Genomic DNA, 15,768 nt, shown 5'->3' with positions numbered 1-15,768 from the left:
TGATCTAGGGCACGGGACCTTGTGTGTCCGTTGGTGTGCTACTCTGAGAGGAGAATGGGGAAAAGGCAACCCTCTACGAGAACGCTTTGCCCTCGGAGTTGCCTCCCAGCCCACAGAATGCTCCATACTGAGGCAGCTAAGCAACCACAGGGATGTCCCCACCAAGCTGAGCAGCCCAGGTGGGCAGACAGAGAGTGCAGAGTGGGAGTGCAGGCGGGAAAGAAGGGGCCTCCTCCCCTGCCGTCCTGCCTGGCACATCAGCTCAGCCAGTCAGCCAGAAGGGGGGATCCCTGCCAGAGCACCGGTGCCTACGTGTGTAAAGCAGGGGTGGCCAGACGCAGAAAGCCCTATTGACACAGCTTCCAACGGACAGGCACAACTGCCAGAGGTTGTGGTAGGCTCAGAAAACACAGCTCCTGCCACCAGTGGTGGCAGGTAGAATCTGTGACCAGATACTACCACTATGCGACAGCAAAGGTCCACCCTATCAAATAGCATGAAGAAGTATATTAACACTCCAGACCAGAAGGAAAATGACAAGTACCCAGAAACCAATCCTGAAGTCACAGAAATTTACAATCTAAATAATAGAGAATTCAGAATTGATATTATCATAAAGAAACTCAATGAGTTACAAGAAAACTCAGACAGTTCAATGAACTCAGGAATAAAATTAATAAAGAGAGGGAATTCTTCACGAAAGAGATTAAAACTATAAAAAAAAAAACCAATCAGAAATGTTGGAGACAAAGAACACAATGATTGCGATAAACAAAAATCTGAAATCTTAAAAAACAGAGCTGATATTGTAGAGGACAGAATTAGTAATTTAGAGGACAGCAATACAGAAATGCTTCAGGTGGAGGAGGAAAGAGAACCAAGACTAAAAAGAAATGAAGAAGAGGAAAAAGGAATCTATGAAAGATACCAGACAGCCCTCAGAAAACCTGTGTGGCTACAGAGTTAGGTTCAGAGGCTGAGCAGCCAAAGCAAAGTCCGGAACTCTCTGTGAAGTGTCTCCTGCTGCTCCTTGGCAGAGATGCAGCTCCCACCAGCAGTGCTCAGATCTGGAGATAAGAGGTGCCACTCCTGGTGCCCCTAAAGCCAGAAGCTTGTGCTACCACTTTTACTGAGACAGAGTTTTGTGAAGTCCCATGTTCTCATGTTGTTCACTTCTGCTTCAAAGTCTCCTGTGGGTGTATCTGGTCATGTAACTGCTCCTATCTGCTAGAGAGGTGGGGAGAGTGGGTTCTAGCTTCTTCCTCTGGGAGACAAAACTCAGTGGTGGGCAGTTCAAGCAGCTGAAATATGTTCAAATAAAGCTGGATGGCCTCAAACATGACCCATGGGCATCTACTGACATAGGAGCTTTGGGAATGGGGCCAGTGACCTCCATTCTAGACAGGCACGCCTGGTGATTCTTAGCCACACCACCAAAATTAGCAAACTGCTTTGTTAGGAGACCAGATAGGCAGGAAAAATGGAGATATAGCAGAGAAAACTCTAAGCCAGAACTGACTGGCTTTCAGCTCTGACACTGCCAGTCAGTTCTGGGTGACAGTGATGCTCGGGGTGTAGATACAGAGCTGGGTGCACAAGAATGATGTACAGGAAGGGGAGGGCACCTGTCAGTGATCGTGGCTGGATGTTGGAAGGTGGTGTGGCTAAAAGTCGTAAACTTCAAAGGAGGTAAATTTATAAAAGGAGGAAGTAAATGATTTTTTTGTAAGATGTAGGTTTGAGTCTGCAGAACACCTTCTTTTATGCCTGGCTCCAAGATTATAGATCTAGGAAAGTGAGTGCTTTGCAGAGTTTGAAAAGACTACTGGTTCACTTAAGATGAGGAGCGCGGGGGTGGTATCTAGAAAAAACATTGAGGTACAGTGTATGGAAATTTCTTGGCACTCGAAGGGTTCCAGAAAACACTATGAAAAGGCAGGAGGGGTATATGACGTACCATCTTTTCTTGAGAAGATACATCATTAATTTTATAATGGCTTTTTGGGAACAAGAAAAAAGCAGTACGTTAAATGCACACATTGTAGGGTATGTTCCTATGCAGAATGCTAAAATGTGAATGAATGTGTCTCAGAATTGACGAAATAGAATAATAGAGGTTGTGGATTATGACTTAAAGGAGGTTGTCAGCTTATCAATAGTCAGAGACTAGGAGAACAATTTGGAAGAATGTGATCAAGGATATGAGGCCTCCAGGGGAGGACCAAAAGTTCGCTGGGTGGATTACAAGGCAAAACTGGGAACAGATAGCAAAGACTGTTAATTAGAGGTTCCAGTTAGTCATTCAGAGTCATTCAGCAAGAGAGACACATAAGCAAGGGAGGAAAACGGGTGTTAAGAACCATATATTGTGGCCAAGATTAGACAAGAACTTGGACTGTCCAGGAGGTGTTATTTTGGGTCATCTACATGTGGGACATCTTTTGTACAAATGTCTTAAAGGCATATTTTAGCACCTGGTGGAGCCAAGGAGTGGAAATGCAGGTCGGAAGGAAGCAGAGAGAGATGAGAAGCAGAGAGAGATGAGACAGGATTGGACATTGCCAGTGTTGCCGTTCCTGCTCCTTCATTCATCATCCATCCTGTGTCCAGGCATTGCACTTGGCACTGGGGATGTGTGACTGAAACCCGCCCTGTCTGTGTTTGGAATACTCAGATTGGTCACTAAGAATAGTTGAGGAAGAAATCATTTCTATAAGCAAAGGTGACAGAATTCCAGAAGTCGAGAAGCTGAAGTAAAGCATTGCAGATGGGCATTTTCTAGCGTTGGCTTCAGAGGGGGCAGTGGGTGACTGGGGCAAGATGACTCATGTAACCGTTTGGCCTCAGAGTCCAGTGGGTGGGGGAGGGAATGTGCCATCTTATGGTAAAAATCGTTTTCTGACTCTGGAGTGGAATTCAGCTGAAGGGATATTTCTAGAGGAAATGCAAGTCTTTCTCTGACACTGTCATCAGATCTTTGGGCTTTGTACATTTTAATTCCTGAGGGTAAAACAGTAAAAAAAAGCCAAAAGTATCCAGAATTAGGCTTTGGATACCAAAAAATAGAAGTGGACCCCAAACTGAGTGAAGAAGTCATTTAAAGCTGTTGATTTGTGTAAAAAAACAACTCCCCTCTGGCTAGAGATAATATGCCTTAAATTTTACTTGAAATATAAGAAAAAAGTAAATATAGGTAATTCACATGCATCGAGTATTTATTTTAAAAATCGTATTTTAATAGAAAAAAAAAATCCCAAGTCATGTCCTGTGACACATTATAATCCACTACCCCGAGCCTGTGGTTTGGGCCCGTGCATACCTAACAGACCCCAGGCCCATGTAGGTTCTGCTTCCCAAAGTGGGAGGCATTGTTGCATGTCTTGCAAATTCAGTATTAGGAAATTATAGTAAATGTCCCACATAACCAATAGTGCAACTAAGTTATTCCACACATATCAGATATAGTTTGGCACCCAGGCTTTCTTGCCGAGACTGACGAGTAGCTTACAGTTGACCCTCTGAGTGGCAGCCTCCCTCTCTTCAGGCACCCGGCTCTCCTACTCTTTCCTTTCTAACCACAGTCCCACCTTCCAAATAGTACAAGTCAGGATTTGATAAATGACGTTATTTACATTTGTGTGCTGATTGATTACACTGCTGGGTAAATGGATTTCAGCCAATATGTTTATTTTTCGACCTTTTAATCTCTGATTGGGGAAAGAGAGCACATGTTCTCACTGGGGGAAAAAAAAAATCTCAGATTTAGTGCAGGCACAGAGTGAAGACTGGGAGGTCTCTGCAGATCTCTGGGTCCTTTCTCTTCAGTTGCCCTTGAAATCTTAGCCAGCTAAATAAAGGGGCTGGCCTGGCTGACTGCTAACCTCTGTACGAGTCAGGACCGCTGTATCCTCTCCTGGTTTTAGAGCACTGGAGTTCTTTCTTGAGTGAAACCTGAAGGGGACTCCCCGTATGTAAAAGAGATGAAAGTAGCCTTAGTGGGTACAGTGCGGGGGACCCCAAGTCCTCCCTCTCCTGACCACAGGCTCACCTTTAGAGATTCTTTCTGCTGAGCACAGTTTGGAAACCACGTCACCACTAGTTCATCTGCTTAGTGCCTCTTCCTGGCCACTCTATAAGAAGCCCTTTTCCCCTCCCTTCTTATGCACAGTCTTCTCCCTACAGCCACTCCTCCCTACCCTCCCCCCCACTTGTGTTTATTCCTCCTCCTCTCTCTCTGATCATACTTTTACTGTTCCCAGTGGTGGTAATGCCTGTCTCCACCCCCCTCAACTCCCCCCCGCCCCCCAAAATAGTGATGTTGCTCTTACCCCTGGCATGACATCCTCATGCTGCTGGGTCATCTTTAGCCTTCAGCCAGCAAGTTATTAGGATTTCAGAGCAAAGAGCAATAAGCACCTAGGAAAGCTGCTAAGAGACTCTGAGGAATGTGTGTGTGTGGGGGGGTCAGTCAGGAGGGAGGTGAACTTCGGGGCTCAGGGATAGTAAGTGATGGACACCAGAGGCCCCGTCCGTTGAGGAGAAAGCTATAAGGCCCACCTCTTAATTTGCCAGCACACGTGTGTTGGAGATGAAAATTAAACTGCAAATGATGCTGGAGAAAACTGCTGACGGTAATGATGATTACAGCTGTTATAGCAGTAAAGCTGGAAAAAAGCAAAAAAAATTGGTTTAACAGTGCATAAAGAATACCAACTTAAGTTACTTATATGAACTGCTTATTGCTTAGCCTAATTACTATTATTTTAGCAATCATGCATACCATTAAATGCATCAGATTTATTGGTGTGAATTTTATTTGATTACAGTGCTAGATTCTGTTTTTGTCAGCTGAGTCATGATAGTCTGTACTTAGGTTGACTGATCAATCTTACGTTTGACCTACTCTTTCTTTGCAAGTTCATCGGTTACTCTTTCCTTTAGGTAAATCTGACCTTTCTAAGATTAGCTACTTTGCATATCTTGTCACACTAAAGGGTGAGTATTTGGTTATAAAAGACCGAAAACATTGTCAGCAGAACAGGCAGACATTAGAATATTGCAGAGTTTTTCCTAGCTTACTCTGTGAAACATAGGCATTTGCATTTTAAAATACCTCTTTCTAGCATGCCTCAGTGCTTAGTGGAAGCTGCTAAGTTGCCTAGTTAGGATGAAGAGCGATGGGAAGAGAGGCGGCTGTGGAAGCCTTATGGAATACAGAATAGCAGGAGAGGAAAGGGGCTCCTGTGGGAGGAACAGAATGTTTTATATGTGAAATCAAAACCGCTGAGCCTCAAAAGACTTGAAATGGAAACCTCAACGTTTGTTGGTTTCTATTTTATGAGAGGAGGAGGTTAGGAAGAACTCAGTTCTGTTTTTTATTGAGTTAATGAAAATGATCCTCCATCCAAGGTACGTTCCTTAGAAAAACTAATAGTAAAAATATCTCCAGTAATTTCATGTACTTACTTGTTAATTTGGAGAGTGAGTACCCAGTAGACCAGGAACATCTTAGAAGTCCATGGTTTTTTAGTTTTGCATATCAAGGGGATACATGATAGAAGCTCAAAATAAGTTTGTTGAATTGTGTTTGCAGATTTGCTCTCTTAAGAAATGTCAGTAAAGTAGATGACAGTAATAGGAGCTGACATTTATTGAGTGTGTAGGCACTGTACTCGATCCTTCACGTGTGCTATTTCATCTGATGGATACGGCCACGTTGCGAGGCTGGCATTAGCATCTCCTTTTACAGATGAGGAAACTGAGGCACACAGGAGTTAAATAATTTCCCCAATAGACAGAAACTAGGATTCAGCTCCCTGCCAGTCTGCTTAATTAACTCTTGTATTGTGCTGTCTTGTCCCCCATGTTGACTATGTTGAAATTAAAAATAGTTTTAAAATACTTGAATAGTTGTTAAATTGCAATGATATGCTAAGTTGTAATGACATGCAAACATTTCCCAAAGAATATTAAAGAATTCAGTATATTACTCAAAAGCCAAAAGTTTAGACAATTTGATTTTCTTTGATTTACCAAAGGTAATAGGGTGACTTTATAATTTATCATCCAAACTGAAACTGAAAGGCGGTGATCTTAATAATTATGTGGTGATAACAGGAATAAACCGTACTGTCCCAAGTTATGCCATCACCCTACTGATTGTTTGTCTTACTTCATCTTTGAGGCAAAAAATATTAAAACAATTCTTCATGTTTTTGACCTTCTAGGGGGATTTCTCAATGTCAATGTAAGTGAAGTCAGTTTTGATGAAATTCATCGACTCTTCTCCAAGGATTTAGATATTGAGCCAGGAGGTCACTGGAGGCCTAAAGACTGTAAACCCAGGTGGAAGGTGAGGTAAATTTTTTCGTAAGTAATGGAACTATTCATATGCATTTGAGGAAAATTGTGCTTGATTCAGAATATATAGTGACATACCTTTAAGTCTTGATCAGTTTAAGACATCAAAAATTTTAATTTAATGTATAGGTATTCACAGTTCACATGTGATTTAATAGTGTTACTTTTGAAGATGTAAGTCAACCTATGCATATACAAAATGTATGCTCATGTGTTCAGTCTCTGAGAAATCCTGGTAATAAACACCTCTCTTGAGATTGGCTTGGAAAACAGATTTTTTTCCTGTTCTGTTCTGTTTGGAAGAGAGGCTATGATCTCTGCCTCCTGTAGCTGTCCCTAATGATTACTGACCCCTGCAGGCATAGCCCCACCAAGTCCTGGACCCAGTGAGGGCTCATGGGGAGGGTATTATTACCCTGATTTCCAGTTGGGTCTAGCATTGGAGTTTTCAAGCTCTGATCGTCAAGAGTGCCCGAATTCTAAAGAGGCGGCTCAGGGGTCAATAGCACACGAAAAGGAGAACTTGGGACTCTTCACCTCTGCTTCAGAAGGCAGAGCACAAGCTTTTTATCTTTTTCATATGTCAGAATTCTACTTAATGTTTTGTTTGAGAAACTATAAGGGAGTGAGCCTGCCTCCTCTGCTTACAAAAACTTGAAAACCATGGTTTAGACCAGACTTGATCTCAATACTGTGAAATTGGTTAGTAAGTGCATATTTGTGTAATGTTGTTATATTTGAGTAGGAAATAGCATTTACATAATGAGTGAAAACTACACATGATTAAATCAAATGTTATGTCCTAAAGGATTGTGACATAGCCTTGATCTTGGAATGGTTTTCAATTTCTCTTTTAAAGTATTAGTATTCTGCTAAAATATTTATCTTTTGGTATAAAAAAAAAATCGCTGCTGGGAAGTAGAGTTGTACGATGTTAAACTTACGATAAAAGCCCTCTGACTTAATTGGCCTTGAACTCTTTGTGTTTGGGGATGTGTATTATTTATATCTGTTTCCCTAACACAGACCTATTATTTTGTGTAAGATAAACACTAAACCCAGTTTTGTTGAGTTTACGAGACTAATAAATGCCTTTTGGGCCTTGCTATAAATTATTAAATAAATGTTTGAATTTTTTGCTTCAGACAAGTTGTAAAGCTGCTTAATTAGATTCCAGTACAAATTTTGGGAAAACATTCTATTTTACAATTGTCTTATGCTATTTCCCAGATCAGAGTCAGTTAATAAATGAACTTTTTTGTATTTCATGATTGATTTTCCTCACATTTGCATATAAAATATGGCCCAATTTACTTAATTCCACTTTTTTGTTGTTGTTGTTGTTGAGGAAGATTAGCCCTGAGCTAACATCTGTTGCCAGTCCTCCTCTTTGCTGAGGAAGATTGGCTCTGGGCTAATATCTGTGCCCATCTTCCTCTACTTTTTATATGTGGGATGCCTGCCACAGCATGGCTTGATAACTGGTGTGTAGGTCCACGCCCGGGATCCGAACCTTTCGAACGCTGGGCCACTGAAGCAGAACATGTGAACTTAACCACTATGCCACTGGGCCAGCCCCTGTAATTCCACTTTTTAAAAATGTCCTGGGCAAATAAATTATTTTTCTTGCTTGAGTGGTAAGTATGTTTGTTGAATGCTAAAGGAAGAAAAAACATACTCGATCACAAGGACTGTGGGGTAGCATGGAGGTTGGTCCTTAGACGTATATTTGTGTAGAGTACAGCATTTCCCTTAGGTTGCTCTGTGTGGTGTTAGTAGTAGAATAATTTGGGATCAGAAAAATTAAGTACTCTTGTCCTTTCTCCACTGGTCTCTATCAGATGCTGGACTTTAAAATTTAAAGTTGGTTTTAAATTGGTTTTGCTTTCTTCTTCTCACTTTCTAAGAGAGAGGTATGTCACACATAAGTAGTTTCTACTTAGAGATTTTAGTAGACTATAAACTCCACGTGAATCAGTAGGTAACAGTATTGAAAGTGGAGTTCCTAGGAGCAAGCTAATTCAGGTATCTAAAACTTAGCTTAGTTTATTTAGGAACTATATGGTAATGCTGCTTACTACAGCTTTGCGCAAACCTTTCTCAGATTACAGTCTCTAGTTCTGAGCTATGCAGCTAAAGGTATGAAAGGAAATTTGGAGATCACTCAGAGGGGACCTTTGTTTGCCATAGTTAATTAATTAAATACACTCCCTCCCCCGCCTGTTTACAGTCTAATAATATTCCATTGTAGTCTTGGAACAGAGTTGAGAGAGGGGTAAAAAGGAAATAACTAGATTTATGTTAAACATGTGCTACCAATTTGATTCTTAATATTTGAGATTCTTTTACTTTTTTTAAAAAAAAATCAAAAATCACCTGCCTTTCCATTCAGGGTTCAGGTGGAGGCCTGAACAACTTTGGTCTAAAACCTAAATAAAAACTTAAAGAACCAGGTAGCTGCTTGATGCTGTCATCTGCTCAGAGGCCTGGAGTTCTATTTCTAGTCCAAGGTTCCTCAAGGATGGGTCTTAGCCACTTGTTTTGGAACTACCTGGGGTGTTTGGTAAAAGTGAAGACTCTTGAATTCAGCCCTCATACATTCTGATTCTATTGGTGGGAAGGGACAAGAACCTGCATTTTTTATCAAGTGCCTCCTGTTTGAGAAACTCCTATAGGCACTGGACATGAAGAGGGAGAGGAAGATGGCACAGGAGAACAAGAGTTTGGTAGCTTCTACTTTGTTCCATCTTAGTGGTAGATAGCTAGTACACCCTTAAAGTAGGCAAGTCTGAAGCCATGTCAGTTAGGGATGCTGGAGCTGGCAGCGTGCTTCAGGTTTGAAAGTAGGACTCAAACTTGGTGGGGGAAATTGATATAGTAAACACTTTTCTTGCTAATCGCCTCATGGTGAGTATAGGAGAAAATAAGGAAGAAAAATGGGTGCATAAATTCAGTAAGATTAGTGGTTTTAAAGTGGGAACAAACTGAATGGGATAATTGTACTTGAACAGGAGCTAGTGAGGAAAGATTTGTGAAGATGAAGGGTTGTTTTTCAGAAGATAATGACCAAATGTTCTCTCTCCGCTGGAGATGCATTAACAGGAGAGTGGCTCAAACAGCAAATTAGGGTACATATAAGAAAGACTGTTCTGAAACAAAGGCTGTTAAATCTTGAAATAAATTATCACAGAACACTGAGATCTTTTTTAGAGAATAGATTGTAAACTTTTGAGAGTGTCATTCCACAGCCACAAGAAGGGATATGCCAAATGAAATTTTCAGGTACTGTTTAGCTTTATTTTAATAAAAACTTTAGGCATATCATTTAAAATCTCTGTCTCATTAAAATGTGGACATTTATTTGCTATTAAAATGACAGTTTTGCTTATTTGAATTTGCCAAGACACTGGTAATTTCTTTCTCTTATAATATTCTCGGTTTCCTTATAAGATTAAAAAACAAACAAACTCTTGGTATTTTGAATGCTTCATTGAATAAATTACCGTATTAGCGGCTGTGAGTTTGCCTTTGTTTATTCTTATATTCTTATTCAACTCATCACTTGGCCTAATTGTACAGTCATGTGTCACTTAACAACAGGGATATGTTCTGAGAAGTGTGTCATTAGGCGATTTCATCATTGTGTGAACATCATAGAGTGTTCTTACACAAACCTAGATGGTATAGCCTACTACACACCTAGGCTATATGGTACTAGTCTTGTGGGACCACTGTCATATATACGATCCATTGTTGACCAAAACGTTGTTATGTGTCACATGACTGTATTTAATTAATATGGACTGTCTTTAATATGGACTCTGCAACTATTTAACAGCTTCTTCCCTTAAATATCTTTAATTCACCTTAACTGCTTTTATAGCCTATTTACATTATGTCATAGGCAGCCAACTTGTGGCCAAATTCAAAACCAAGAAGGGCAAGCTCCACCTTTGTTTCTGTTAGAAGTCATCCCATTGAGAGACTTTAGATAAGGTGCATGGTAAGGATCTGTACTCCTCATTGAACTCTTTTCTCTCCTTTTACTGTTCATAGCAGTTTCCCATCCTAAGAGTAAACTGAGGGGTCTCTGAACTGCTTTGGGAGTTGTATTGATTTGGAAATTCCTTGAATATGCCAACAGTTGATACTGAGGCCTATCAGCAAGTCCCCGGTCAGTAGGGAGTGTCCAGCACCAATAGTGGCCATCATGTGGGGTATGGAGGGACTTTCAGATGTGGGTTCAGCATTGCTCTGGCAGCCTGTGGTCCTCCAATTCATAAGCCAAGAGGTACCTTATGGGGCAAACCAAGAGGGAATGAGGTCCAAAGTGGCGCTGACAGGGGCACCAGAACCTTTTCAGTTCCTCCCACTTACCAAGTGTAAAATAATGTAAACTTGAAACTGTCTAGCCTCGTAGTAGCCATTCTCTCTTTCTTTTTCTGCTATCCCATCAACAGTAAGGGAAAATTAGTGGTGGAGTTTCTAGTTAGACATGTTCAATTTTACTAAATCATCTTTTGTTCTCTTTTTAAATAAAACTATTTTAATAATTTAAAAATTTCTCTCATTTATGATCCTGGTAATGTAAAATACACAGGTAAATATTACTATTTTCTCTTGACTATATCTAATGTCATGTCCTGATTTTACAAGTAGGATTGGTCCTGAACCTATGCAGCCTCACTTATTTGCATTTATTCATTCATTCATTGCTAAAATTTATTTGGTGTAGGTGAAATTTTAATAAATCCCAGATTTAATGTTCTTCCATATTTGTCTATTATAACCCGTTTAGATTGTATTTAAAAATCCAGAATATAGAGTGATACATAAATATTTTAATTAGATATAGTTTGACTGTTATGTTCTTTGAAAATCTAATGATTTTGAATTTATAATCTGTAGAAAACTTGTTTTAATTTCAATTTTTATTAGAAAAGTCACAATTATAGTAAAGCCAGCTTACCTCAGAAATTGCTGAGAAAAGTAGTGTTTAGGAAACATTTTAGCTTTTTCAAGGGCAAACTCTGAATTGTAAGGTGGCTTAGCTTGTGTGACAAAGTTTGGATCCAGGAAATAGAGGATTTGAGTAGATGATAATTGATATTTATTTATTTATTCCCATATTATATTAACACATTTTATATAGATGGTGGTGTTTCTTTTTTTTTTTTTTTGGTGAGGGAGATCAGCCCTGAGCTAACATCCATGCTAATCCTCCTCTTTTTGCTGAGGAAGACCGGCTCTGAGCTAACATCTATTGCCAATCCTCTTCCTTTTTTTTTTTTTTTTTGTGAGGAGATCAGCCCTGAGCTAACATCCGCCAATCCTCCTCTTTTTTTTTTTTTTTGCTGAGGAAGACGGCCCTGGGCTAACATCGGTGCCCATCTTCCTCCACTTTATATGGGTCGCCGCCACAGCATGGCTTACCAAGCAGTGCGTCGGTGCGCGCCCGGGATCCGAACCAGCGAACCCCGGGCCGCCGCAGCGGAGCGCGCGCACTTAACCGCTTGCGCCACCGGGCCGGCCCTCTTCCTTTTTTTTTTTTGTCCCCCAAAGCCCCAGTAGATAGTTGTATGTCATAGTTGCACATCCTTCTAGTTGCTGTATGTGGGACGCGGCCACAGCATGGCCGGAGAAGCAGTGCGTCGGTGCGCGCCCGGGATCCGAACTCTGGCTGCCAGTAGCGGAGCACGTGCACTTAACCGCTAAGCCATGGGGCCGGCCCTAGATGGTGTTTTTTAGTCTTGATTTTGAGAGTTCTAATAAATGTTTTTTTCCTATTAGAAGAAGATTGATCTACTGAGAAACCATTTAATTTTCATATATGTGTTTTTTCTTTTATTTTTTTTGGATTATATAAGAATAAGTTTCTTTGGTTTATAAAGGACAAATTTCCGTTTTCTGTGTTGCTTACATGATCTTTTTTGTTAAGCTTAACATTTTAACATAATTTTATCAATTTTAGTTTACACTGAATATTATCCTACTGCTGAAATAAACATAAAATGTAGCAAAAATTTAATAGTGCATTTTGATTAAATGAAAAGTATTATATTAGTATAGTTATGAAACTTGATGTATGTTCCATGATACATTTGTTATATTTCTTGAAAATATCTCTAGGCCAGGTAAACCATGTGTAGGATAATAGATATTCAAGTGGAATCTCTTTTAAATTCAATTTAAACACCATAAGTTATTATTTGTGATCTACTTTAAAACCTAAAAGTTACTCTTGCCATGTCCCTTTCCCTCACTCCTCATATCCCATCCATAAACAAATTCTGTTAATTTACCTCTTAAATGTTTCAAAAATCCACGTCTTGTCTCTTCTCCTCCACCCACACCTCAGTTCAAGCTACCATTACCTCTTGTCTTGACTATTGCATTAATTTCCTAACCAGCTCTCTGAGTTCATTTTTGGTTTTCTCCGATCTACTCTCCATAATAGTCTTTGCCATCACCAAATTTGATTTTATCACTCTTTTAAAATCTTTCAGTGACTTCCCATAGTGTTCATGGGATAAAGACCACAATCCTTAGAACGACCCTCAGAGCCCATTTATATCTCCCAGGTTCATAAGACCATAAGTAGCATGAAGGAAAGGGCCATATCGTTAGTGCTTACGGTTGTATCTCTGGTGAGAAAACTCATAAGGGTATGACTTTAAAACCATCAGGAATTTTTAAGGATCAGTTTTCATCTTTACCTCTAGGACTTGCTGCATTATATTATTTACATATGTGACTGTTTTGTTTTAAAGGTGGCAGTTCTCATTCCTTTCCGTAATCGCCATGAACATCTTCCAATTTTTTTCTTGCATCTGATTCCAATGCTCCAGAAACAGCGGCTAGAATTTGCCTTTTATGTCATTGAACAGGTGAGAATATTTTTCAGAATAGTAACTAAGTATACTACAACTTCATAAACTCTTAGATATCATTTGATTAAAAGGTTTGTTAAAAAATGTTTTGCTTAAGCTTAATCAGGTAACTCAAATCTTTGGTTTTATGTTTAGGTAAAATAACATTTTGGATCAAGCCTGTTAGTGGCATACAGTAGTCTCTCCTTATCCGCAGTTTCACTTTCTACATTTTCAGTTACCCACGGTCAACTGCAGTCCAAAAATATTAAATGGAAAATTCCAGAAATAAACGATTCATAAGTTTTAAATTGCATGCCGTTCTGAGTATCATGATGAAATCTTGCACCATCTCGGTTATCAGATTGACTTACTGGTATTGCAGTGCTTCTGTTAATGTCACCCTTATTTTACTTAATAATGGCCCGAAAACACAAGAGTAGTGATGCTGGCAATTCAGATATGCCAAAGACAAACCATAAAGTGCTGCCTTTAAGTGAAAAGGTGAAAGTTCTTGACTTAATAAGGAAAGAAAAAAAATCATATGCTGAGGTTGCTAAAATCTACAGTAACTTTTATTATAGTATATTGTTATAATTGTTCTATGTTATTATTTATTTTTGTTAATCTCTTACTCTGCCTAATTTATAAATTAAACTCTATCATAGGTATGTGTGTATAGGAAAAAATATATATATACAGGGTTCGGTACTATCCTTGGTTTCAGGCATCCACTGGGGTCTTGGATAAGGGGGGGACTACTGTATACCACATTTTGTTAATCTGTGTATCAGTTGACGTGTTCCTATGATGTTTAATCATCTTATGTCTTACCTATTAAAGTGAAATATTTTTCTCTAGTTATTCTTCATAGTATCAGCTAATTTTTTTCTCAGTATTTCGTATGCACAATTTCTTTCAGTCTAATTTCAATGCTTTGGAGAGATTTTCCATACTTCTATTTTTTTCCCCACTTCTGTCGTTACCTAGTTTTACATTTAAGATGTTATCTTTAATTTCTTTCTTGGTCTTTTCTCCGCCCCACCTCCCAAACACTAGGAAACTTGCTGAATTGTATCACTGATTTCTACAGAGCATTTCTAAAATGGTGCATTTTGTTCATGTTTCAAATACATTGTTATTTGGATACTTTTGGTTTTGACATTGATGACCTCATTTTATCCTGATTGTTCCTTCTTTTTACTCACGCTAAATTTGACTAAAAATGTATTTCCTTATTTATCAGTAGACAGAAAGTGACCCAGCTTATATTACTAGATGCTTCTTTTTTTTTTTTTGGTAGAAAAGATTGTTATATTCAGTGTGTTTTCCCAGCTCCTTTGTGGCTTATTCTAGATCTGCTCTTTATTATTTATTTTTTTAAATTTCTCACTCTTAGCTGTTTGCCTCTATTTCCCGCCCTGGAAATACTTGGTATTTGATATAACTTCTTGGTACGTAAATCACCTTTTAAGGTTTGTTCCCTATGCAGATAATGATGTATATAGTGCATATGTACTTTTTACTGAAACAACCTATACTGTGCAAATTGACTTTTTTTACCTGATAAATCAAAATTTTTAGCTACTTTCATGATAGCCATAGTTGTAAACTTCTAGGTCATTTTTACCAACTGTTAGTTCCTTTTTTAAAACTTCAATCTCTGTAATGCGTTGGGAGGTGAGATGTCTCCCTCTGTGGTTTTAAAGGCGTATTCTCCTGAGAGTCCAGCACCATTGAATTATTTTGTGTATCTGATGAAGAAATCTTTGCAAAGCAACTAAGATCCATATTTTATAAACCTCTTAAGTCTGAATCTCAGCCTTGATCGATATTAAATCAGGCCCGTGTATTTGATAGTGAGTGATTTTGAGCTAGTAACATCTTTACCGCATATGAAATAGAAGAGTAATTTTTCTGCTGGACTGGTGCCCAGAAGTGCTGAGCAGTTGAAGAGCAGCTCAGAACTCCTAGTTAAATATGGAAGATTGTACCCACATTTACCTCTTCTCCTTTCTAAACGCCTAAAATGAGAATGAAAGAAAAAAATTTAAAAAAGTTATTAAACCACAAGGACAAAGAGACGGAAGTGGTTGAGAGATTTCGACACGTTTCTGGAAGTCAGGAAGCAGATGGAGCGCTGGCATCTCTCGTTGCAGAGCAGAGGATGTTTAAACCCACGTGCTCATCGAGGGTCGTTGTGACAAGGATTGAGTCAATTTGCTGGACAAACCCTGCAAATCTCAGCATTTGGAAGATGTCACAGAAGATGGACTGAAGCACTGGGCTCAAGGAGGGGGGAGATTGTTTGAAAGTTTGATTACAAAGCAATCAAATCCCCGGTTCCTCATCTTTGCTCGTGTTGCCAAGTGATGGCTGTGTTGTATCTTGTAGAGAATGAAAAGTTTATCCTCTGGAGAAACCACAGTAGAGAAGGTCCTGACTGTGCTGACACAGCTCTGCTGTGGGGCCTCAGAACAGAGTGGGGAGTAATCCGCGTGCTGACCCGAGGGACCCTCAGGCCTTTGTCCTGTCTGGC

The 15,768-nt window shown here is 39.5% G+C and overlaps 1 protein-coding gene across 4 annotated transcripts in view; it reads left to right on the top strand.

The window, feature by feature from the left end:
- Window positions 1–15,768, top strand: part of B4GALT6 (beta-1,4-galactosyltransferase 6) — a 60,774-nt gene that overhangs the window by 32,319 nt on the left and 12,687 nt on the right. For all 4 annotated transcript variants that reach the window (XM_058556943.1, XM_058556941.1, XM_058556944.1 and 1 more), the window contains 2 exons: window positions 6,228–6,352; window positions 13,131–13,247. In XM_058556943.1, the coding sequence (XP_058412926.1) occupies window positions 6,228–6,352; window positions 13,131–13,247 (242 nt within the window). The remainder of the gene's footprint in view (window positions 1–6,227; window positions 6,353–13,130; window positions 13,248–15,768) is intronic.

Source organism: Diceros bicornis, chromosome 16 (genome assembly GCF_020826845.1).
Source record: "Diceros bicornis minor isolate mBicDic1 chromosome 16, mDicBic1.mat.cur, whole genome shotgun sequence".
Classification (NCBI taxonomy): domain Eukaryota; kingdom Metazoa; phylum Chordata; class Mammalia; order Perissodactyla; family Rhinocerotidae; genus Diceros; species Diceros bicornis.
Note: the sequence above shows the minus strand (reverse complement) of the source record. Positions and strands in the feature narration are given on the sequence as shown.